General features: G+C 50.7%; 1 protein-coding gene across 5 annotated transcripts in view; it reads left to right on the forward strand.

The window, feature by feature from the left end:
- The first annotated feature begins 291 nt into the window (after positions 1-291).
- INSR (insulin receptor) overlaps positions 292-26,032 on the forward strand; it is a 114,495-nt gene continuing 88,754 nt past the window's right edge. Inside the window, exons 1-2 of one of the 5 annotated variants that reach the window (XM_074350940.1) lie at positions 292-912; positions 16,358-16,909. In XM_074350940.1, coding sequence (XP_074207041.1) covers positions 813-912; positions 16,358-16,909 — 652 coding nt within the window. In that variant the 5' untranslated portion in view covers positions 292-812. Of the gene's footprint in view, positions 913-1,246; positions 1,382-3,284; positions 4,875-16,357; positions 16,910-26,032 lie in introns of those variants that run through there. The other 4 variants (XM_074350938.1, XM_074350937.1, XM_074350939.1 and 1 more) reach the window with 4 other exon arrangements.

Below are 26,032 nucleotides of genomic sequence, written 5' to 3' on the forward strand. Positions count from 1 at the left end.
CCGAAGCCCACTAGGAACGAAATAGCAAAACGTTAAAGACGGGCTCGGTCTTGCGGGCGCGGGCATCTGGACCCGCCCCCCCCCGCCCCCTCCCCGGCTCTGAGACGGGAGGCGCTGGGGCTGGGCAGGGATCTGGGGCGCCGCGGGGCCTCCGGCGCGGGGCCCGGGGTGGGGAGGCGGGTGGGCGGGCGGGCGGGCGGGGCGGGGCGGGGCGGCGCCTCCCCCTCTGCCGGCCCTCCCTCCACCCGTCTCGGGCCTCACCCGGGCGCAGAGTCCCTTCCGAGTAGGGATCCGCGCCGCCTTTTCCCGCGGCCCGCACAGGGCCCAGCTGACGGGCCGCGTTGTTTACGGGCCGAGCAGCCCTCGCTCCCGCCGCCCGCCTGCCCGCCCGCCGCCCGCCAGGCCAGGTGCCCGCCCGCCTGGCCGCACGTCCGTTTATCCGCGCGTCCGTTTGTTCGCGCGTCCGACGCCCGCGGCCCCCGAGCGCTCGGGGCCGAGAGCCGGGAGACAGGGGCTCAGCGTGGGGCTCCGGGCCCTGCTGAGATCGCGGGACGGGGCCCGGGCCTCAGTGGCTCGGAGTCGGGGCCGCCTCCCCGTGGCCGCGCCGCCCGATCTGCAGCGGCCGAGGCCGCGCGCCCCTCCCGAGGCTGCTCCAAGGGCTCTCCCGGGCGGAGGCTGCGGCCCGCGGGCCGCCGGCGTGGACGAGAAGGACGCGCGGCCCCCAGCGCCTCCCGGGCGGCCGCCGTGGAGCATGTCCCCAGCGGGCCGGCGCCGCGCGCTCTGATCCTCCGGGGCCCCGCGCTCCCGCAGCCATGGGCGCCGGGGGCGGGCGGGGGGCGGCGGCCGTGCCGCTGCTGGTGGCCGTTGCCGCGCTGCTGGTGGGCGCCGCGGGCCACCTGTACCCTGGAGAGGGTGAGTCTGGGGGCGCGGGAGTGGGCGGGGAACAGCGCGGTGGGGAGGGGACAGCTTGCCAAAATGGAACCCCCGCCGTGGACTGAGAACCCTCCTCGGTGGGGGTTGGGGGGCGGGGGGCGGGTGACCGGGACGGTCGCTCCAGCCCCGCGGGGGGCGGGAAGCCGCTGACCTTGGCCTTTGCCCTCCTGGGCTCGCGGCTCCACGCCCCGCGTGCGGGCCCCGGGCTGGAGGAACCTTGCCCCAGTGCCCGCCTCACGGCGGGCGCCTCTCCCGAGCGCGCCTCGGACCCGTGCCTGGACCTCTCCCAGCCCAGCTGGCTCCGGAGACGCGACACACGTCCTCTTTGGGTCGTCTCCGAGAAGCGGGGTCACTGGACAGCCTCGGACAGCCAAATGCCTGGGGTGCACACAGTTTGGAGCCAGAGTCGAGGGAGACGGACTGGAGGTCGCCTGGGGGGTCCCAGCTGGTAGGTGTCGCAGCCCAGGGCGGGGAACTGTAGACTCCGCCCCTCCCCTCCTGGTATCTAGCCCCTTGGCTGCCTCTGACTTCAGGTCCGTGTTTACACTTTTGGGTTCTATTTCCAGATCTCCAGAGGCAAACTCTAGCGCCTTGGCGACAGCACAGTTGTAGCGGTAGTAACTTTGGGCTTTAGGATGAATCCTCCGAAGTCCACGATGAACAAAATAGCAAAACGTTAAAGACGGGCTCCGTCTTGCTGGCGCGGGCATCTGCCCCCCCCCCCCCCCCAGGCTACAGGCTAGTCAGTCTTATTTCTCCGTACCTTTGCAGCGGCGCCTGGAGGCGGATACCGTTATTCATCCATTTCATAGAGGAGTAAACTGAGGCTCAGGGAGGATACGTAACTCACTTGCCCCAAAGTCAGTGCCGCAGGGAGGACTTGAACTCTCTGTGTGTGGCGCGGGCTCGAGGCTCTGGACTGCTGCCCACACCCCATGTCTCCTTGATAACCTCCCTCCTCCATTCCGCAGTTTCACGTGTCAGCCCCCAGGGGTCTCCAGCCCGTGGTCAGCCTCTCCCAGCCCCTAGCCCTGAGGGAGGGAGCCTCCCTCTTGGGCGTCTCTGCGCCGGCAGCAGACCCAGGCAAACCCTAGCATCCTTCTTGGGGTTGACAGCACGTCTTTCTGGCTGTGGGTCAGGGACTGAAGAGTCGTTTAAGGGAATGTAGTTGGGGTTTCCCACCATGATGGCTGAGACCCTGCTTCAAAAAATATCTGTCGGGTGACTTCAGATTTCTCCATAAAAGGAAATCAGTTGTGATGAGGAATGGGTCAGGGAGGGAAAGAAAAGTTCCTGAGTTCGCTGATGGTGACTGAGGTGTGTGGGAAAGCACACAGAGGGTTGTGAGTTGACAAACTGGGTTTGCTGAGCATCTCTGCCAACTAGGCAATGTCTCCAGGTGCCTGGTATACAATGGGTGCTCCGTGAGGGCAGGGTGGCAGTTGGTTGAGGTTCTTGTTAAGAAAACCCCAGACCAGTTGTTAGACCTATGTCAGGCTTTGCCTCTGTGTGTGCGCACACCCATATGTACGTGTGGTTCCCTGCTCTTCTGTTCCTTGCAGCTTTGGTAATTAATTGCGGATTTGTGCCTGGGCTTTTGGGGGTCAGTAGATGGATTTACAACTTCATACATGTTTACAGTTTCCACAAGGGCGGAGGCTTATGTTTCTTTCTTTCACTGCTACATTTCCAGAATCTAGAACAGTGACTGACACCTACTAGGTGTTTGATAAATATTTATTCTTAAGTCAACACCTATCCTTCCTGTTCTCACTAGTTCACCAAGCCACGGCTCCTTTATTCTCGAGATAATTCCTAACTAACCAGAGGGGTATATGGCTTAGTGGTAGAGCACTTGCTTAGCATGCATGAGGTCCTGGGTTCAGTCCCCAGCACCTCCATGAAATAAATGTATAAATAAATAAGTAGACCTAATCGCCCTGCCCCCAATAAACAAACAAAATAAGAGCACGCACTCAGGGGGTGCTGTTCTACACACTGTACGTAGATGACCTCAGTTAATCCTCATCACAGCGCTCTGAGGTAAAGTTTATCATCCCTTTTGAAGGTGAGGAAATTCAGCGAGGCGGCAGAGCTGAGATTAGGACCTCAGTTTGACTGTGGAGCACCGGTTTCTTAATAAAAGGATCTTCTTTTGGATCCGAGCCTCCCCCACCCCAGCCCTGTGGGAAAGGTTAAGAAAATACTACCCAATGAATAACACGTGATGCCCTCTGGGGCTTTGGGGAGGGGTGAGAAACTCTACACACCGTTCATCTCCAGTATCAACCAATTCGGCATTTTGCGCTGGGCAGGGGTGCGGGACGGGGGATAGAGGGAAATCAACGGGAAGTTTTAAGGAATGAGGACTCTCTCGGAGATGTCGTGTGGATGGGCCACCCGGCTTCATCCTCCCGTGGGGGATCTGTTGCTTTGCCGAACTGGGCAATGGTTTCCTCCTCCGCTCCTGCTCCGGTTGACTGCCTCTGGCCGGAGACTCCCCGGGGTATTGCAGAGAATGAAGGCAAAGTGGGATTAAGTAAAGTGAAAACCGACCGGGCTTTGGTGGGGGCCACCCAGTGCTTTGGTTAGTTGAGGTGTGAGATGTTCCCAGACCCCCCTCATTTCTCGAGGTTGGCACAAGATCCGGGACCCTCAGAGCACAGCTTCCGCTCGCTCGGTCACCTCCCTGGGGTTAGTCCAGTCCTTGTCTTTGCTTCTCTACTGGAGACCTGCCTCTCATCCCTGCCCCACTCACTCATAAAGGTCACTGGGGTGAGTCCCCCTGGGGTCCCCACCTCACCCCACTCCATCAGTGACTTCCATTCTTACTTGGTTAGAGCAGAACCTCTCCGCTTCTGTGTCCTTGCCATTTGGGGTTGGATAGTTCTTGGTGGCAGGAAGCATGGGGTGGAGGGGAGCGGTCCTGTGTATTGTGGGATGTTGAGCACCATCCCTGGTCTCTGCTCGCTAGATGCCACCTCCCCGTTCCAAATCATCATAACCTAAAGTGTCTTCAGACCTTGCTAACCATCTTGACTTGAGAACCACTGCATTTGGGGAGATAACGATTTCCTTGTGTAGGACACTTACCCACCTGGATCCCCTGCTCTCTCCCTTCTGTTTGTTCAGGGATCTCCATCTGCCCAGGAGCCTTTTTCTCTTCAGCCCGTAAATACTCAATACTCCCCTGAACCTATTACTCACTACCTACCTCTCGCTGTCCCCTGCCAAGCCTGCCCCCGGCCTCCAAGGCCCCCACCACCCTTGCTCTGGCACCTTTTACCCGCTGCTCTGCCCACGGCATCTGGCTTGTGTCTCCATCGCTTCCCTGATGGCTCTAGAGAAGCCATCCCGCACCCCCCAGTTGCAGCCTCACCCCAGTTGACTTCTCTGGGTTTGCCACTCCCCACGGCCTCCCACTGGGAGGGGAGCCTCCCAGTGCGTTGTCCCCTGCACCTGGCTTTCCCCAGCCTCTCTCTTCTGTTCCTCTGCTCCTTTCCTGGGCTAAGATATTCGCCCCCTCTGCATTCCCTCCTCTGATTCTCTCTCACTTCCTTTTTAATTTATATGCAGCCAACCGTCTTTATCTAGAACAGGGGCCCAGTCCTGCCCGCCCACACCTGTTTTTGTAAATAAAGTTTTGCTGGCACACAGCCATGCCCCACCGTTCATGCATCCTCTGTGGCGGCTTTTGTGCCTGACGGCAGAGCTGAAGAGTTGCGATCGTGTGGCTCCCAACAATATTGACACTTGGGCCCTTTCCAGAGAAGGTTTGCCGACTCCTGGTTCAGAACAAACTCCTTGAGGGTCATGATGACGTGCCTAATGGCCCGTGTAGTCCTGCACAACTTCGAATGAACCCAGTTGAAGGAACGGCCCAGGGATGCTGTGTCTTCCCCTTACAGAGCGAGCTGCAGCAAGGGCATGATGGTGAGAAGGTAACGGTGATGCTCCCTCCCTGTGTGTGTGTGTGTGTGTGTGTGTGTGTGTGTGATCGTAGGATTTATTTATTTAAACCATCCTCTTGGCATTGAATGAGGATTCTGTGCTCTGCCTCTGGTACCAAAAGAAAGTGGTGTCTGCTAGGAAATGCTCTCCTGAGACCCCTTATGTTAATTTCTATTAAGAACCTGAGGGTGGCTTGGTTTCTGTTTTGCAGTCGGACTGTGTTTATGGCTTTTAAATTAAAAAAGAAAAAAAAAAGGTAATGCACTCTCATTGCAAAAAACTTTATAAGAGTACAGAGAGGAAAAAACAAAAGTCCTCCTTCAACACTTTGTCCCTAAAACCATTACATTTCTGTCCTGGGAGGTGACTATGCTACCAGTTTGGTGTGTGTCTTTAAACATTTTTTTTTTTTTGAAAATGATCACACAGTAAAGTTGCCTTTTTTTGGGGTGCACAGTTTTTGCATTTCAGCCCCCAGCAGAGTTGGGTGGTGGTCCCCACAGCCAGGATGCAGAAGAGTTCCCATCCATCACTACCCAAACTCCTTCCAGCCACCCTCTTATTATGACAACATCCCCACCTCGAACCCCGGCAACGCTGATCCTTGTCCATCCCTGTAGTTTGCTCCAGGCTTTAAGAAGTATCTTAGCATTGGATCAGTATTCTTAAAATTTAAAAAATTTAAATTTCAGTGCTCATACGTTTCTCGTTGTTCCCGGATTCCATGTTTGTGAATTCGCCTATTCGCTGAAATGTATTTGTAACTCCACCATCAGTATTCGGCGCTTTAGTGGTCATTCCTGGACATGCACTGAGTGGCAAAGACTTAGACTCACCTGACACACACGTTCCAGCTCAGATCAAATAAGGTGACACCCTGCCTTTCTGCTACAAGCAGGATTCATACGGTCTCCAATGTGGATTCATACCAACCCCAAGGATTAAAGCAAGTATCCTCTTTGGCAATGTATTTAGTGCCAGGTTTTGCATATTTTATATGCTTTCTGGTGGTGGTTTTGCTGTTTAGCATGGTCCCCATGCATAGTCAGATTTTCATCTGGGCACAAATCCTTGGTTACTTCGTGGCAATTCCATGAGACGGCACAAAGCTCCTGGCCTGTGCTTCAGGGAGGCGGTGGGTCTCCTGTGTTCTGTTGACCCTGGGCTGGAAGGTGCCCCATGGCTTTCAGGGGTTTCAGAAGCATGTTTTGTTTCCAGTAGAGCTGGATATGAGTCCCAGTTGGATTTCAAGGCAGACTGGTGAGGATTAAAATTTGATTTCAAAGCTGGGTTTTTCTTCCAATTCCATAAGGGTATGGTGTCACAGCAGGTTTATATGGTAGCTTCTGGTCTGTGTTTAGGAATAGCAGCCTGCTAGCAGGAGCTTCTCTCTCCTCTCCTTTGCCTTTGAGGGACCGTGGAAAACATAGGTACTTTCCAAAAAGCTGCGTTTGTTAACAGTGCAGAAGAAGGTGGTGGTTGGACACAAAGGCGTAAAAAGGGCTGGGCCCTACCTGTTTTCTGGTGGCCTTTCTGTGATTTCTTGTCGCTCGTCTGTTTTCGAAGATGGATCCTGTTTCCTTGCAGAAGATTAGAAACGGGATGAGTTCTCATGGAGGATCTTTCCTAATTATATCCGGTTACATTGTATCAAAGACATCTGCTACTTTTTTTGACCTTGCAAGACCTCTCTTGGTTTTCTTTCCTGTGTCTTCTGTGGCGCTGTTCGTCCTTATCTGTAGCCACGAGAAGGCAGGATTCCTGAAATGGCATGGAAGCCCCTTAGGATCCTGTGGTTGGATGTGTGATGTCCTTGGGACATTGACTGGAAGAATTAGCCCAGACGTCCCAGAACTTTTAGACAGGCTTGTAGAAGGTGTCGGTGTTGGGGTAGCTGTGTGTCTTTGGTCCTCTCTCTAGTTCCTTGCCCTTAAATATTGTGCTCTCCAGGTGCCCCCAACCCCTCCCCCCACCCTCCATCCTCTTCTTGTCTCAGTTGCCCTGGCCCCTCCTGGTTATATCACCCTCTGTCTTCACTTCTGTCAGCATCTGCCCCTCTTCCCAAGCTCCAGACCCACATCTTCCCAACGCCCACTGGACCCACATTGGGGAGCATCGCAGAGCCTCCTTGGACTCAGTGTGCCCTGAACTGAGCCTATTGTCCTCGCCACCCAACACTGGTCCTACCTCATCATCTCCAAGTCCATTAGCGGTGGCCCCTCACTTCTCCCCCTGCTCCTCTACGTCCCTGGGGACCACATCCCGTGGATTCTCATTCCCTAGTATCTCTGTGGTCTCACCTGTTCCCTTGTACCCACCCCCACGATAGGCCCCTAGACCACGCCATAGAGGTGGTTCCATTGGGTCCCATCCAGAACCTTCTCCTCCCTGCTGCCGGAGAGATTTTTCTACTTCCTGCTTCTGTCCTCCCGCAGCTGCCAGCTAAATCCACCCACCCCCCCGCCCCCGGCAGCTGAGCCTGGCCCCAGCTGTGGGATGTGCATCTCACTTCCCCAAGCTCGGGGCTGCAGTTCCTTGGGCTTCTCTGTTCTTCGCGTGCTTGCCTTGGCTTCCTGTGCCCCAAGCACCCTTCTTCCCCCTTCTCACCCATGGACACCTGCTTCTTCCTCACGGAACCAGGTCAGAGGCCTCCTTCCTCCCCTCTCTGCTTCATCACCTATCCCATTCTCCTTCCCTGTCAGTACAGACTGCGAGTATCTGTCTGGGTCCCCGTAGACATTGGTCTGCCCGTTGGAGGTGCGTTCCAGTGAAACATGGACTGTGTGGATCAATGAAACCACACTCTAAGTGTGGGTCAGAGAAGGGCTTGATACATGTTTGTCCAAAGCAGGAAGCAAAGTCTAGCCCAGAGGGGCCAAGTCCTGGAGAGGATGGGATGGCTTGAAGTTAGGAGCAGAAGGGTTTGGCTGGAAAAGAACTGCTATGGTCTGAATTGCCACCTCCCTCCTCCCTATTCATGTGTTGAAACCTTAACCCTCGTGTGTGACTATGTTTGGAGAGAGAGCTTCTAGGAGGTAGTGAAGGTTAAGCAAGATCATAAGAGGAGGGCCCTAAACTGATAGGACTGGTGGCATTAAAAGAAGAAGGAGAAAGAGAAAGCTCTCTCCCTTTGGCATGCACGCGCCAAGGAAAGGCCACACGAGGACACAGGGAGGTGGCCGCCTGCGAGCCGAGAAGGGAGCTCTCCGTAGAAACTGACCATGCTGCCTACCTTGATCTTGGGCATCCAGCCTCAGAGCTGTAAGACATAAACATCTGTTGCTGAAGCCAGCCACAGTATCTTGTTATATAGCGGCCCGAGCTGACCAGGACAAGAACTGAGGGCAGGAGTGGCTCTGAAGACACGGCTGCCGGGGGCTCAGGCAGGTAAAATGGGTGTGCGTCCAGCTTTTTTTGAAATTCGTGGAAGCCAGTCCGCCAGGCTTATGGGGTTCCCTCTAGTAACAATCAATAACCCCAAAGAAGGAATCTGATGGCATTGGTCCTGGGGCAAAGAGCTCAGAGGAACGCGGGCTGGAGAGGTGGCCCAGGCCGGGTAGACCATATGTCTGTCCTGCTTGAGTCCCTTACACATCCTCGGGGAACCTTGCTTAAAATGCAGATTCTTGGGCCTAGAGCTGGGCCCGGGAATCTGCCCGCCTCCCCACTCCAGGGAATTCTGATGCTGGTGGTCCACGGAGCACACTTTGAGAAACCCTGTGTGATGACTAAGGGTGCAGGTGCCGGTGTCCTGGGGGCCTGTGTGTGATGGGCTGAGCTGTGTCCCCTCCCAGAATTCACGGGTTGAAGCCCTAACCCGAGCACCTCGGAATGTGACTGCCTTTGGAGACAGGGTTTGTAAAGAGGTAATCAAGGTAAAATGAGATCTTCAGGGTGGGCCCTAATCCAGTAAGACTGGTGTCCTCATAAGAAGAGGAGATTAAGACTGAGACACGCACAGAGGGAAGCCCACGTGAGGACACAGGGAGAAGACGGCCATCTGCAAGCCAGAGGGAGTGGCCCCAGCAGAATCCAAGCCTGCCAACCCCTTGATCTTGGACTTTTAGGTTCCAGAATTGGGAGAAAATAAGTTTACCTTGCTTCAGCCACCTGGCCTGTGGCCCCTTGTTAGGGTGGCCTCAGGAGACTATTATCCTGGCCTCAAATCTCAGCTCTGTCTTGTCCTTGCTTTGTGACCTTGAGGGGGACGTGTTCCTCTCTCTGCCTTGATTCCTCTCCTCTTCCTAGACAAGCGGACAGCGTTCTGCGTATCAGCCACAGCCCAGCTGGGCACTGCCCGCCCCCCGCGCCCTCCCAGCGGTTCCCGTTGGAGCCCGTCCCGCGCCCCGGCTGGCCTTTCTTCCTGCTGTAGCTTTTCGGGGGCTGCCCTTTCAAAGCCTGTTTTTCTGAGCTCGTCTCCCACAGCAGACCGACGGTCCATGGAATTTTCAGGTCTCCTCCAGCCTTGTGATGCCCCTGCCTTGTGAATGTCATGGCTCAGGCACCTGCCTTTCCCACCCGAGGTGAGGGAACCCTATGGGGACCCCTGGGGTGCTGTCTTTCCCTGGAACTTTCTTCCACTTCCACATCCCCCACAGCCCCTTGCTGGCTCTTCGTTTGTTCAAAAGATGCTGTCGGTACCCAAGACTGGTGGCATCGGGCGAAGTCTGGATGGTGAAAGTCTCATCGTGGCCCTTTTTCATTTCTGGGCCACTGATGACACCATCCCCCCCACCCCTTCTCCATCTTTGATGGTCCATGGTTCTCATCTGCATCCCTCTCTTCCTTGGGGGCTCCCACCCTGCATGACTGGCCTCAGTGGTGGCAGAGGGACCCTCCCTTCTACTCAAGTCACATCCCTCCATCTGGGCTGAAGACCAGCCTCCTGAGATCTTCTCTTTGTGGACTGTTCCTTGCTTTTGCTGGGAATTTTTGTGAAAATACTGGGAAATGCTTCAGCTCCCGTCTTTGACCCATCCATAAATCTCCCTGAAGCTGATGCCCCCACGAGTCATGCTGGCTCTTTCCTTTCACAAGATCCCTGGAAAGAATATCCTGCAGCCTCACTTCCTTACCTCTTATTCATTTATATTTCCTTTTAACCCTTTTGTGACTTTGGTTATATGATCCAGCCGCAGAGCTAAAATTCACAGGTATGAAGGGCATTGGCAGTGAAATTCTTTCTCCCTTCTTGTCACCTGGCTACTCCCTCCTTTTCCACAATCAGTGTTGCATTTTTTTTGGGGGGGGGGGAGGGCATGTTTACCGTTCTAGAGAACAGTGCATATACAGTAATATGTGTAATTATTTCCCTCCCCCCATTTTTCATAAGTGATAGCATATCACTCAGACTAATCATCTTGCTCTTTACTATTGACAATTTATCCTGGAGATTTTTTCCCCTAAGGAGCTTCTTTATTCCTTTTAACAGCTGCATAACATTCCATTGCATTGGATGTGAAGAAGCTATGGCCCACGGGCCAAGTCTGGCCCATCACCTGCTCCTGAGTTGAGAATCGTTTTCATATTTTTAAGTGATTAAACAAAAATTCCAATTATTACTTCACGAAACATGAAACTTATGGAATTTGAATTTCAGTATCTCTAGATAAAGTTTTACTGGCGCACAACCACACCACGTTGTCATGGTTTAGTGCTGCAAATAAGAAGTTAAGTAGTTGCTACCGAGACCACATCACCCACAAAACCAAACGTATTTACTGTCCGGCCCTTCATAGGAAAAGTTTGCTGACCCCTGCGTTGTATCATTGCTTTTTTGCACCTGAGTGGGCATCAGAATCGCCTAGAGGGCGTGGCAAATGCAGATTCCTGGCTCCTCCATCTGAGTTTCTAATCCAGGAGGTCTGGGGTTGAGCCTGAGAATCTGCCTGTCTAACAGGTTCTCCAGTGATGCTGATGCTGCCAGTCCAGGGACCTCACTTTAAGAACCATTGCAGAATGTGGATGGACTATGGTTGATTTAACTGATCCCCTTTTGATGGACAGCTATGTTGTTTTGAGTCTTGGGCCGTTGTGGACAGTGCGGGGTTCAGTGGGCTGGCATCAAGGTCATATTGCATGTGTGAACCTACCTGCAGCAGACTTCCAGAACAGGAGTCTCTGGGTGCTGGAAGGCACCTTATCCATCCTGATAGTCCCCATGCCCAGCAGGATGCCTGGCACACCAGGATGCCCAGCCAGCCTTTGTTTATTGAATGAATAAAAGAGTGACTTACCGGTTCCAGACCCGACTTTGGGATCCAGGTCTCCTGCTGCCGCCACCTGCCGCAGTTCCTCCGTGTTCCCTTCTCTGTGGAGGTCTGTTCGGAGAGCCAGTCTCTCAGGCAGATGGAGAATCTTAAGGGTATCTGATACCTCAGCATTCTAATTTCTGAAGGGAATAAATCTGGGAATTGGGGTCGTGTCGCTTGGAGTGGAGAACTAATACGTGGATGTGGCCAGACCCCAGGTCTCACCACTCCTTCATACTTTTTATGATGCGATCACTATCCTTTACAGGTGAGGAAACTGAGGCACACAGACATCTGAGCATGTGGCCCAGGATTATGTAGCTGGGAGGTGCCGGGTCTGGGAAGCCAGACCCGTTGGGTTTCTAGCGTGCCCTGAAACTGGCAGGGTGGTGGCCTGACACCTGAACCCAAGGCTTGTTGGCCAGGACTCCTGAACTTCAGAGGAAGCAATGTTAAGACTGGAAAGACTGCGGAGAGGAATGGGTGGCCCCAGAACTGGTCACCAGGGAGCCTTTAAAGAATGTTGAGCCTAAGGAATCAGTCTAAGGAATCACTTTGAAAGCAGAAGGTCTGAAACTCTTAGCATTCTTAAGGAGTTTCAGAATCTTCTAGGTACCGCCTTCCCAGCTCAATACTTCTCCTTTGCTTCCTTCGTGGTGGAGAGAAAACCAGGAGAGGGGGGACACTTTCCAGGACAGTCTTACGTCAGTCTTCTCTCCTTCTGGAAAATTCTCAGATGCCTCCAGCTGAGGGGGAAGTTCCGAACCAGCACTGCTGAAGAGAACATACCGCTTTGATGGAAATGGTCTCTATAGCTATGTCATCCACTCTGGTGGCCACTGTCCATGTGGGGCGCTCGAAATTGTGGCCAGAGTGACTAAAACTGTACTTTTACTTAATTTTAATTCATCTAAATGTCAATGTAAAGTTTTATTTCACTTTAGTGGATTGAAATGTTAAAAAAAGAAAGCACGACTTGATTCTGTTATTGGAGAGCTCTCTAATATGTTTGGAACAACTTGGGGACAGGAAGGACCCACATACTCAGTGATTCATTTTATGAAATCTGCATTTATGGATTGAGTATTTCTGATCAAAGTTTAGCAACTGAAGTGAGACATGGTGTAAGTGTGAAACAGTATTTGGAGGCGAGTCTGAAAATGATCCTGTAGAACATCATTTGAATAATTCTTTAGTATTGCTTTACGTGTTGAAGTGAAATTTTTAGATACATTGGATTAAATTAAGTGTCTTTAATGTCATCTGTCTCTTTTTACCTTTTTAGAGAAAATTTAAAATTTTATGTGTGGCTGACATTGTATTTCTATCAGATGAGGCTCCTCTAGACCCAGGCGACTGACAGCAACAAGCTGTGGCTTGATTTTAGAATGAAGCAGGCAGAGCTGAATAATTCTTACTGCACTGTTTGCGTAGGTTTTAGTCCTGGCATCACCTCCTCTGGGAAGCCCTCCTTGGTTGTCCCAGGCTGTGTCAAAGAGGAGTGATGGAAGGCAATTCTCTTTCACAAGCTTCCTCCAGGTTGCCACTACATGAAAATCATTTCATTGTTTCCTTATTTTATTGTTTCCAAGTCACATTCACCTGCTTCTTCCTTTGGGATATTTTTTAGAGAACAAAAACAGTAAAATTGTAACATAGTTACAGCATACACTTGGCACTCGAATGCTTGGTTGAAATCCTAGCCTTACCACTTGAAACAGCCTGAGTCCCCATTTGTTCATCACAAAAATGGGTGTGAAAATGGCACCTCCCCTGGGATTATTTTTAATTTTATTTTGGGGATTATTTTTAGAATTAATCCAGAGAACATGTCCTCCAGAAAGTGGCCAAGTGCTTTACATAGTAAGTGCCTTAGCTGTCACCAGGACCCCCCTCCTCCCCCTGCTCCATGTGGTCCTTCCCTACCTGTGTGCAGAGTGGTGATTAGCCAGGTGCCACTTGCTAAGAACCTGATGCACCTTTCAGTTCCCACCCCGAGGAATTAAAAGCCAGTAGAAGGCCTGACATCTATCGCTGGCACCATTTCTAACATCCTCTGAGTGTTTCCTGTCCCAAGAATAAATTGCTCTATTGTCTTAGACTCATAGAGACACACATGGCTTAAATGAGTTGTTAGAGTCATTGGAGATTTAAAAAAAAGCAATTCTTTGTTGTCCTGTACAATTGTAGTTGTTTAATTTTTTTATAACAGCTTTATTGAGATCTAATTCAGTGCCATACAATTCACTTTACAATTGTAAAGTTTACAGTTTGGCAGCTCTTAGTGCACTGGTCCATTCACGGAGCTGTGCAGCCATCACGACAATCAATTTTAGAACCCTTTCATCACCCCCACAGATGTCCCATACTCTCTGGCTGTCACTTCCCATCCCCCCTCCTCCAGCCCCTTGAAACCACTAACCTGCTCTCTGTGTCTACGGGTTTTCTTCTTCTGGACGTTTCATGTAAAAGGAATGACGCCACATGTGGTCTTTTGTGTCTGGCTTCTTTCACCAAGCGTGACGTTTTCAAGGCTCCTCTGTGTCACAGCCTGTGTCAGTGCTGCCTCCCGTGTTCCTGCCGAGTAATCTCCCTGTGTATGGACACGCCACATTTTGTTTATTTATTTATCAGTTCCTGGACATCTGAGTTGTTCCTGCTTTTTGGCTGTCATGAATAACGCTGCTGTGGAGTTGTATGCATGTTTCTGGGTGGACCTGTGTTTTCATTTCTCTTGGGTCTCTACCTTGGAGTGGAGTTGCTAGGTCAGATGGTAACTCTTTGCTTAGCCTTTTGGGGAACTGCCAGATGGTTTTGTGTGGCAGCTGCACCATTTTCCATTCCCACCGGAAAAGTATGGGGGCTCCGATTTCTCCACATCCTTGTCAACACTTGCTATTGTCTGTTGTTTTAATTTTAGCCATCCTGGTGGGAGTGAAGTGGTATCTCATCGTGGTTTGTTTTTGCATTTCTCTGATGTCCAACAGCTGGTTAATCTTTGAATGCACATTCATATCTGATTTTGGTCCTCCCACAGCTTGGGGAGAACGGTGGGCTTGTGTTCTTTGTATTTGCATCAATTTCACAATTTTGTGTGTTTGTGTGAAATACAGAGTGTGAGGCTCAGGCTTCAGAAGCCCAGACCTGTGGCCGAGTCTAAGCTGTATGTTGCCAGGTATAATATAGGGCACCATGTTAATTTTATATAGAAAAATGAATAATTTTTAAGGGTAAGTATGGCCCAAATATTGCATGGGATATACTTATCCTAAAAAGTACTTGTTGCTTATCTGAAATTCAAATTTAACTGGGTGTCCTGCATTTTTATTTGCTAAATTTGGCAACCTTGACTGTCACCGGGGTGCCATATGTCCTTGAGTGTCCTTGGCTTTGCCTCTCAGAGGTCCAGTTTCCCCACCTGTGGGGTGCAGAGGGGGCCTGTTGGGGGGTGTCCGTGAAGCAGTACCTGTCCAGACCTTTGTATGTGGCTGCTGTGTATGTGAGAAGCTGAGAGCCCCAGACCAGACTTGAGTGGCATGAGTGTGTGGGGCTGGAACTGGCATCTCAGTCCCCTCAAAGCTTGCTCCTAATTTCTGAGTGAGTGAGTGTATGTGTGTGTGTGTTTGCAAGGAGAAGCTGTCTAAAGAATCCAGTTCTGTTGAAGGTTAACTCCAGTATTAGGAACACAGGATGAGGGTAAGATCCAAATAGGTATATGGAGGAAAGGAAATCAGAGAAGGCTGCCTGGAGGAGTGGTGTCTGAACTGGATCTTGGAGGATGATGGGCTGGATTTAGAAATAGGGAGCTAAGGTATAAAGGACTTTGACAGCCCAAGGGGGTAGGGCTACCCTGTTCGGTACAGTAGCCACTAGGCACATGTATCTATTTCTTTCTAAATTAACTAGAGTAAAATCAAATCTCCAGTTCCTCAGTCTTAGCCACATTTCAAGTGCCTGACAGCCACAAATGGCAGCGGCTTCCACGGCGGCCATGCATATGGAGAACATTTCTATCACTCTAGAAGTTCTGTTGGACTGTGTTGGACTAGGGCAAGTGTCACCAAACTACAGTGGCAGGGCGAAACACCAGCCCACAGCCTGCTTTTATAAATAAAGTTTTATTGGAACACAGCCGCAGCCACTCATTGTCTCTGGCTGCTTTTGAGCTTATAACGGCAGAGTGATGTAGTCTGGATGGAGGCTGTCTGACCGCACAATTGAAAATATTTATTGTCTGCACCATTATAGAAAATGTTTGCCCACCCCTGGTCCAGAGGAATGAAGGCGTATTCCCCTAGAGATGGCTGTGATACGTTCAGGAGAAACAAACAATGGCGAAACAAAACAGCTGACGCTAACAGAGCACCTACTATGTGCCAGCCACTGCGTGATTTCACTCACTCCTCTTCATAGGTCACGTTACAGGGAGGGCAGAATTGTGTGAGTGGTGGGCAGGCCTTGTCACATGGTGCAGATGCAGGAGCAGAACCTCCATGGCCCTGAGAGGAAAGTGCAGGGCCGTGGGGAGCCATGGAGGGGCCACCTGCGGGAGAATGAGCATGCAGGGTGTTTGTGCAGGGGAGATCAGACTCTCTGGCAAGCCCTTGCCACATCCAGGTAAAGGTAATTAGGCCTTGGCTGCCTGCCAGGGAGGCAGGTTGAGAAGGAGCGTCATTGAGGTGGGAGAATTGACAAAACAGTGTCAGTTCTCCTTGTCCCGTTTCTGAGGCGGGCACCTTTACCCCCATAAATCTATTTCCTGAAGATTATCGCCACTGACTCACTGGGGACGGTTCTCCTTTCCCCTTTGGCACCTGCTGCATTACTCAATCCTTCGTAATCCCAGTGTCTCCATTGCGTCATCTTTGATGCAATGACTTTAAGGCTTCTCACAGGTACTGCCAAAGGAATTATTATTATTATTATTTTGCCCTTTGAGAGTAATTACTTAGGCATGGACACTTCACAGAGAAAGCCACCGATCAGGGCTGGCTAGAGAATTCACAGAGCCCAGCGCAGAATGAAACCCTGGGGCCCCTCGGTCAAAAACGATTAGGGATTTCAAGGTGGAGGGAAGAGCATTAAGCCAAGCGCAGGGCTCTTCTGAGCGGGTGCAGGACCCGGGTCACATGCCCGTGTAGCTGGCTCTGCCGCTGATTCTTACAAACCATCCTTGGGGGGTTTGCTCACCTGTCCCGCTCTCTGCTTGTCTGCACTTGCAGTGTGCCCCGGCATGGACATCCGGAACAACCTCACCCGGCTGCACGAGCTGGCCAACTGCTCCGTCATCGAAGGACATCTGCAGATACTGCTGATGTTCAAAACGAGGCCTGAGGATTTCCGAGACCTCAGTTTCCCCAAACTCATCATGATCACCGATTACTTGCTGCTCTTCCGGGTCTACGGGCTGGAGAGCCTGAAGGACCTGTTCCCCAACCTCACGGTCATCCGGGGCTCCCGCCTCTTCTTCAACTATGCGCTGGTCATCTTCGAGATGGTTCATCTGAAGGAGCTTGGCCTCTACAATTTGATGAACATTACGCGGGGCTCGGTCCGCATCGAGAAGAACAATGAGCTCTGCTACCTGGCCACCATCGACTGGTCGCGCATCCTGGACTCCGTGGAGGATAATTACATCGTGCTGAACAAAGATGACAACGAGGAATGTGGGGACATTTGTCCAGGCACTGCCAAGGGCAAAACCAACTGCCCTGCCACTGTCATCAATGGGCAATTTGTCGAGCGGTGTTGGACGCACAGCCACTGTCAGAAAGGTACACCGGGGTCTGCGGGGGCCTAAGCCGTTTCTCATGGTTTGTTGGTTAGAAAGAAGCTGGAGGCATTCACGAGACCAGGTGGTGGCAAAGTTTCCTGCAAAGCCTCCGAAATTAAATATTTTAAGCCTTGCAGTCTGCACTGGTCTCCATGGCAACCACTCAGCCTCCCACTATTGGCGTGGGAAAGCAGCCACAGGCAACGCATAAGCAAGTGCTCGTGGCTGTGTTTCAATAAAACTTTATTTGCAAAACCAAGCAGGGGGCCGGATGTTGCCAAATCCTGGGCTAGACAGTTGAATGTTCCTCTTGCTCGAGCAAGCGGATGAGCATGGACTTTGTTGTCAAAAAAACCCAAATTTATTTTCTATCTGATTATAGAAGTGAGATTGCAGATTGCAAAAAAGAACTGTGTAAAGCTAAAAAACCAAAACAGCCATCCGTATTCCACAATGATTGGGGGTACTTCCTGCTAGTGGTTCTGTTCTGTCTTAACTAACTCTCCCTGTTTTGGGGGCATTTGGATGATTGTCAGTTTTCACAAAGAAGGGTGAACATTTGGGGTGGGTCAAAGCTTTATGGAACTTTTTTTTTTTTTTCCCTTCACATCTTGCTTTTCCTGAAGTGTAATTTCTGGGTCAAAGTTTTTTGATACAGATTGCCAAATGGCTTTCCGGAAATGTTGTACCAGAGGGCACTACTCTTCGCATTGGCTGAGAGGGAACACCTTGGCCAGCTTTTGAGTGTTGTTTGAAAAGTCTTTCCTAACTTCCCGGAGGGAGGTGCTGAGGTGGTGTCATCGTTCTATTTGCGTTTCTTTGATTCCTATCAGGGTCGAACCTTTTAAAACATGTTTGTTTATCATTTGGGTTTTCTCTTCCTCCTGTTCGTAGCCTTTGTCCGTTTATTTTTTTGTGCTTTAGTGGTTTTTGAAATATTAATCTGTGTGTGGTTTTCCTTGACGAAGACTGTTAACTCTTTGCCAATTACGTTTTCAGACGTTGTTGTTCAGTGGTGAAAGTACTCTGGGTGTCAGTTGCTCGGGAAGCTTAAAATGTTTATGGAGGTCAGAGCTGGATTTTCACATGCCTCTCGTATTATTTTATGCTGAGAAAGTTCCCTTCTATCCATAAAAATGAATGCTTTTTTTTCCCTCCAAGTTTTCTATTTTAATTTTAATTATTATCATTTTAAAAAAACTGTCCTGGGTATTTGGGATTTGTTTGTGCTCATGATTCAAAAGAGTATCCGTTCCCCTCCCCACCCCAAAAGCTAGTCAGAGTCTCAATGCCATTTATTGAAGAAATTTACGCCTTTGTCATTGATTTGGGGTCTGTTTCTGGGTCTCTGTAAATACTCCTGCCTTTTCTCTCTCTGGGGCTGTTACTGTTCTAATCAGTGTTGTTTTGTAATGTTTTGGTTTCCAGGAAGACTAGTTCCACACACACACACACTGTGTTACTTGTTGATTGTTTTATTGACTCTTTCCCACATTGCGGAATTCCCGGGGAAGAATTAGCGAATGTGAGACGGAACGAGAGAGAGTGAGAGGATGGTTTAAGGGTTGTATCACAAAAGATACGGGAAGGGATAAAGGAGGGGCTTCTTACCTGAGCTCAAAGCTATGAGGAAGCCACACAGGGTGAGTCCTAAGTAGCATCCCTGGACTCAGTAGGGAGGACTCCATTGACCTCCGGGGAGGGGCCCTTTCAGGTCTGGGATGCTGGACGGGAGGAAACAGGAGGTGAGAGTGGACACCGCTCTTTAAGAGGTTGAGCGATGAAGGGAACGAGAGCCTGGTGGTTTGTGGATGGGGAAGGAATGATGATCATTATACTGTGGAAAAGTCTTGAGAACGTCGGTAGGTCAGGGACACAGAGAAGCCAAGTGATGCCCGAGAGGAAGGATCGAAGCCGGGGCAAAGTCCTGGCGGAAGTAGAGGACCACCCGTGGACTTGGAATTTTGTATGAGAACAGGGAGACTTCTCAGCCATGGGTAGGATTCGGGGTGTGGGTGAATGAACCGGGTGGGAGAGATGATCTCGAAGAATCTGGAGGTGGGGGTGGGGAGGAGAGGCTGCCTAGGACCTCCTGTGTTATGTGGACACACAGCTGCAAGGGGAGCTCTGTTATCCTTGCTTTAGAGACCAGAGGGGTTACTTAATTTGCTAAGACCACACAGCTAATAAAATACAGTGAGGGTTTGTAGCATGTCTGAGACACAAAAATAGCATGTGTGTTTTGGAGGAAGAGTGGGGGGGCGGGTGGGGGTTGCCCCTTCTGTTTAGAGCTGCTTAAGCCACTTCTAGCTGGGGCACCAGGAAAACAGCGAACACTTTTTCATCCCAGTGCTCCGTCCTCCAAATTCACATTCTTGTTTGAAATGCTCCAGGCTCACACGTCTTGAGATATAATTTAAGACATTCCTCTGTGGATTTATTTCTGTACCGATTTTAGTCAAAATATCCAGGATGGTATTATCTGCAGAAATGTCCCTAATGTTTTGAGCAGTGCTTTTTTTTTTTTTTTTTCTTTAATCTTGTGCTTTTGAGAACAGGGCTTGCTTTTCCAGCACTGGGGGTTTCGCCACCAGGGAAGGTGTGGCTTTGCACGTATTCCTGCGGCTGAGACCTTCCAGGTACCAGATCCTGGCGTCTGGCATTGATGTCAGCTGCCCCTGGTTTGTAATCAGTGATGGGGTCCCCTAGGCAAGGCATTGTCCTGTCCTGGTAACAGATGTCAAGATATGATTTTTTTTTTTTTTTGAACAGACACTCTTGTCTATTGAGTACAACTCATCTCTGGCTTTTTTTCCCCCTTCCATTTCTTTAATTGTGGTAAAATACACATAACATAAAATTTCCCATCTTAGCCATCTTTAAGTGTGCAGCTCAGTGGCATTAAGCACATTTACATTGTTGTGCAGCCATCCCCACCATCCATTGCCAGAACTTTCTCATGTTCCCAAACTGAAACTCTGTCCCCATGAAACACTCACTCACCGTCCCTCCCCCAGCCCCTGGCCCCCACCATCCCACTTTCTGTCTCTGTGGATTTGACTCCTCTAGGGACCTCAAATAAATGGAATCATACAGTATTTTTTTTTTTTTAAATCTGGCTTATTTCACTGAGTATAATGTCCTTAAGGTTCATTCATGTGGTAGCAGGTGTCAGAATTTCCTTCCTTTTTAGGGCTGAGTAATATTCCATTCTGTGGATGAACCACATTTTGCTTATCCATTTATCCACCAATAGACACTTGGGTTACCTCCACCTCTTGGCTATTGAATAAGGTTGCTCTGAACATGAGTGTACACCTCCAGCTTTTAAAATATTACTTTGTTACTGTGGCTTTAGAAGGCTTATACAACATGGTGTGGGACATTTGAATGCAAAACAGACTGAAATGAGCTTTTGGAGAATACTCCCCTGTCTTAGGCAACAGACACAGACCTGTGAAAGCTATCCATCAAGTCTTCCATTCTCCTAGAGGTCTCTTCGAGCCTTTTTCTTGCACGATGGCCAGGCTCAGGAAACATCAAAGGTCTGGTCAGCATTTGGCATGAATGCATTGGGTGGTCCTTGGACCCAGTTTAAGCCTTTTCTACAGTGTCCCCTCTTCCACCTGACCCCAACAATGATGCTTTTGGCAGAGAGAGAAAAAAAAATTCACAATGGTTAAAGTAATTAAAAGGAAAAAAAAAGTCACTGTGTTGTGTGGCTTGAGATGCTCCCTCTCCATCACTGTGTCTGTGTATTCAGGGTGGAGGTGCCAGTAGAGGTCAAGTGCAAGGAGTCCTGGATGGGCAGAGTACAGGCAGAGTCCATGTACGCTGGGCCACAAAATGTGTTTATTGAGAGACGGCTACGTGCCAGGTACTGGGGTCCTCGGGGCCACAGGAGGGAACAGCCCCTGCCTCCTTGGAGAGGACCTTCTGGTGACAAATACAGACATTGTGGGGAAGGTTACAAGAGGGAGGTCTGTGGGCGAAAGCCTGGGGCGAAGCCCTAACTGGTCTCCAGGGTCGGAGAACACCTCCCCGCCCCCCACCTTCGTGAGCCCTTAGGATCCAGAGGGCCGGCCTTGCTGGCCCCGCTTCCAGGTGGTCACGAGAATTGTTCCGAGTCTCGCTTTGCCATTTGCTGCTCACGAGCTGGACCACGCCTGCGTTTCCCGATCTGAAGAGCCACGATGATGATGGGACCTGCTTGTCAGGGCTGTGGTTTGGGGGTGGAATGAGATTCTACACAGGGTGCACTAAGTCCAGCCCCTGGCACTTGTGAAGGTTCTGGAAGCTTCTCTCAGGCACCATAAGGCTACTACCCTTTCTGGGCAGACCAGCCGCTGGGGAAGTGTCTGCCAAAGCTTGGCTCCATTTCCGACTTCGGTCTTGGGGGCAGGCAGAGGGAAAGGCCCACCGCGTGACCTGCTGAGGAGGGCTGGGCGCTCGGACTCACGCTTACCTGGTGCTCGGCTCCCGACACTCTGGGGACCCCAAGCTCTGGGCTTTTGGGGAGGGGGGACCAGAAACCACGAGGCTTGCTTGACCAGCTGCTCTGGCCAAACCCACTGGCATTTTTTTTCTGGGAGGCCACCCCAGCTGCTCGCTGCCAGTCAGAGGGGTGGGTGAAGCCGGGGCCTGCTGGGCGCCAGGGAACTGGTCAGCGATGCCGTCTCTGGACATCAGCAAGAAAGCAGGAGCGGGGTGCAGAGGGAGGCCAGTCTCTCCTTCTTGACTTTGCCCTTCCGTCCGTGTTTCAGGGCCTCTGGAAGGTGGGATGCACTATTACATTAAGGACCGGGTACTGATTGGTTGATTGATTGAAGTGTAGTCAGTTTACAATGTTGTCTGCATTTCTACCGTAAACACCAGGTATTTAAATGCATGCGCAGCCACCCTTGAAGGATTTGTTCTTAGGCAAAGGTTTGCACTTCCTATTGAAATGTTCTTTTCCTTCTTCCATTTTTTTTTTAAAACTTTCCCTTTGATATCCTAATCATCAGAATCTTCTTGGCAGCAAACGCTAGTTTCGTGCCAGACGCGGTTCTGAGCGCTCTGCGTCTGATGCTGCAACAATTCCTTCTCCCAGACGAGGCCCCGGAGGCCCCGGCGGGCTACACCGCTGGCCCCGGGTCACGGGGGTAGTAAGCAGTAGAGATGGGCTTCGAACCCGAAACCCAGGTGCTCTGGCTTACAGTCCGAGCTCTTAAGCATTGTGCTTTCTTTTCCTGCGCTCATTGCGGAAAGCTGCGGAACTGCAGAGAACAAAGAAATCTGGGGTTGGGAGAGGGCCCTTAGGATTTGCCCCCTGCCAGCGTTCTGGCTGCCTTCTCTTGCAGCCCCTCTCATCTCGTCTTCAGTTAGCTGCCTCCTCCTTCAGACTACGTTCTCTCGAATACAGGGACCAGGACGTTTATTGTTGTGTCCCGTAGATAAACAAGGCCACCTTTGACCGCTCTTCACTAGCTAAGGCTTACTGAGCACTTATTATGTGCTAAGTCCTGTGCCGAGAATGGGACAGGCTCTGCCTCCTGGAATCCTCACCGGAGCCTGTGAGAAGATGTTATTCCCATTTTGCAGAAGGGAACACTGAGGCTCAGATAGTAATTAAGAAACTAGGAGACATTGCTGGGAAGTGGTTTGATCTCAGACTTGCCTGGTGTAAAGCCCTTGACCAGAAATCAGCAAACTATGATCCTCGGGTCAAGTGCAGCCCTCTGGCAGCGCTTGCATGGGCTGTGAGCTCAGAATGCTTTTTATACTTTAAAAATATTGAGGGGGGAAATATAAAGAATGGTATTTTGTGAGAGGTGAAAGTGATATGAAATGAACACTTCGGTGTCGCTAAATGAAGTTCATTGGAGCCATGCTCGGTCATTTGCTCATTTACATCTTGCCTGGGGTTGCTGTAGTACTAAGGGCAGTTACAACAGAGCTGATACGGCTCTTTACAGAAAATAAAGTGTGCCGACGTCCGTTCTTGGCTGTGCAGCTTGTGAAGGTGAGAGAGATCTTTAGGGATAGAGGCTGTTTACAGTGGAAGTTGGGACCATCTCAGTAGCAGTCCAACATGGTCCCTCTGCCCCTTGCTGGCACCAAGGGAAGGGGCTACAAAGTAGAGGATATCATCCTTGCCCCTCAGGAGCTCTCAGTGTGGCTGGGGAGTTGAAAGGCAGTAATGAATTAGCCATTCAAGGCAGCCCAGCCAGCAGGAGATGTCACAAGGCAAGACAGGAACCCCCCCCCCACCCGCCCCCGCTGCTTTCCCCAGCAAATGAGTCATTGGGCCAGTGGTTCTAGACACGTTTGGTGCCAGGGCACCTGGAAGTCATGATGTTCTCCAGATAACACTGCCGAATATTGATAAATTAAATTCCTTGGTGGCTATGTCACTGTAGTCCATGCAGAAAGTGGAAAAGTCTTGAATGATACTAACAAAAGACAAAAGACGGTAGATTGCATAGCATAGTGGGCGATTTGCATGTTTCGTTCCTATTTATTCCTTTGGGTTTTGTCAAAGATCTCTTCTTAAAAAATCTAGGAGAGAGTTGAAAGCACCATACTGAAAAAATTTCCATGGTCTTTGTAATTTCTTTGTCACTGAGATGATTGGAATTTGTAAAACGAACTTCTGACTCTGGCGATGACTGGATTTTGTGTAGCAGGAAAGAGCAAGAGCTCCAGAGAGTAATTTTCTGAGCCCCTCCTCCCTTCTCCAGGATTGATGACAAGTTGCCACTGGCATTTGGAGAAGGAGAGAGGTTGTTCCGGATTGGAGTGGTCCATCAGATGTGGTTTGGTTTGTGTGGCAAAGGATGCTCAGAAAGAGGGTGTGAGGGAAGGGTGTTCCAGGTGCGTGGAAAGGCAGCGACCAAAGCACATGGTACCTGCGCGGGCAAGGGTAAGGAGGCTGCCTCATGCTGTGAAGAGAGGCTTGGGCCGTCAGGTGCTCTGAATGCCGGAAGCTCTCCTGCAGGTGCGATGGAGAGCTCACGGAGGCTCCATCTGGGGCTCTACGTGCAGCACAGGCTGCTTCCGCTGATACTGAGCGGGCGGTTGTGCTGAGACAGGCATGTTGCTGGGGCCCCAACGTCCTTGCTGAGTCTGGGAGAAAGTCGAAGAGATAACTATAGGGAAATAAACTTAGGTAGGCAAGGAAGTGTTTCCATAGGCTCAAGGGTGCACTGAAGACAGGTAGGCTGGCTGTCCGCATAGACACCTGACATCTTGGGGACAGAACTGGCCAAGAATTTATTAGCGAAGATGCAGACTTATGGTTCTAACAAGTGCCCAGCTCCCCGGAGGGGGCTTTGGGACCCTATCCAGTCACCTTTTCGCCTAGAGAAATAAATTGGCCCGATCCTTTGGCAGAAGGTGGGGTAGAGTTAAATACATAATTATGGAAAGGTCTGGTAACTTGGTAACTGGTCTGACGAGTTTTCCTTTTTCTCCCTCCTACTTGATGAAATTCATTGACCAGTCATCTCCCACCATGTCACCAGACCCTTTGTCGGCATTAAAATCTGTTCTTTGTGACTGAACACCTGAAATGCCCCAGGGAGGTCCCGGGGACCTCAGCTCCCGTCAGGCTGGGAGTCAGGTGCTCTCTGTGGTCAGTCCCTCTGTCTCCTTGCACCTGTGCCTGACAGACCACTCCTTTTCCCAGTAAAAGAGACCTGATGTGGGTAGTGGGTTTCAAAATTGTATCCTTTATCTCCTCTCCTTCCTCTCTCTCCACTTCTCCCTCCATTTCCCCCCAGTCCAACCTCCCACTTCCCCTTCTCTCTCTGCCTTCTCTTTGTCTTGGGCTTCGAGTCTGTTCTCGGGCTAAATGTCTGTCCACACTTAGAGATAAGTGATGTCAAGAGTGGGAAACAAACAAATGAAAAATTGCTTTCCTTTGGGTCCCCCCTTTGTCCGTCATGGGTGGGTCACGTGAATAGCAGCAGAGTGGGCTCTTTCTCTCCAGTTCCAGGTTTGGGAAGTGGACTGAACTCTCCCAACCTGGACTTAAGCCACAGGACACAGAGGCACAGAATGGAGTGCGGTCATCAAACTGGCTCTGGGTGGGAGGGGGTGGTACCTGCTGGATAAAGTCCGTCATTGTCAAGTGCCTGGAGGGTTTGGGAAAGAGGATCACTTGACGTTTGTATTATAGGAGGTTTGTTTATTTGTTTGTTTGTTTGTTCATTTCTTGTTTTGCTCCATCAAAGAAGGTCTTGAATGATGGCTGCAGTCCAGAAAGGGAGATTGATTGCCAGGCTTTACCTGTGGGGTGTTTCCAAGCCCTCACCTATGCAGGAAACTGCTCTCTTTGGAAGATCTGATAAGGACAGGGTTTCAGTCGCGCCCTGGCGCTTAGTCGCGTTTGTAGCAAGCGCGCCCAGCACAACATTGTCTGTTAACCACCCGCAGTGCTTGTCTGCGGGTGGATGGGACTCCCATCGCGGATGCCTCGTTAGTGGTGACAAGTTGAAAGGTTTCCACATTAGCAAAGAAGTTGAGTAGCCTAACAGGCGATAGGCAGAGCATGCTTGAGCTGAAGCATTCAAGATTTCTTTTCTTTAGAAACGGTGTTTTTCACTGTAGCAAAATGCACTTAAGATTTACCGTTAGTGACGGTTGAGCATGTTCATAGTGCTGGGCAACCATTGTCACTGTCTTGTTCCAGAACTTGTCATCACCTCACAAAGAAACTCTGTGCCTGTTACCAGTCACTCCCCATTTCCTCTCCACCAGCCCCTGGCAACCATCAATCTACATCTGTCTCTGTGGACTTCCCTGTTGTAGATGTCCCATATAAATGGAATCACACAAGATGTGGCCTTTTATGTGTTGCTGCGTTCACTACGTGTGGTTTGGAGGTTGATCCCCATTGTCGCACACACCAGGACTTCATTCCCTTTTCTGGATGAGTAATATTCCTTTGTATGGATACACTGTGTCTTGTTTATCCATTTACCAACTGGTGGGCGTTTGAGTTACTTCCGCCTTTTGGTTATGGTGAATAGTGCTGCCGCTGACGTTTGTGGGCACGTTTTTGTTTGAATACTTATTTCAGTTCTCTTGGGGGGCTGTGCCCAGGAGCAGAATTGCTCGGTCTGTGTTGCCAGTGCTGTAT

Source organism: Camelus bactrianus, chromosome 22, assembly GCF_048773025.1.
Source record: "Camelus bactrianus isolate YW-2024 breed Bactrian camel chromosome 22, ASM4877302v1, whole genome shotgun sequence".
Lineage (NCBI taxonomy): Eukaryota > Metazoa > Chordata > Mammalia > Artiodactyla > Camelidae > Camelus > Camelus bactrianus.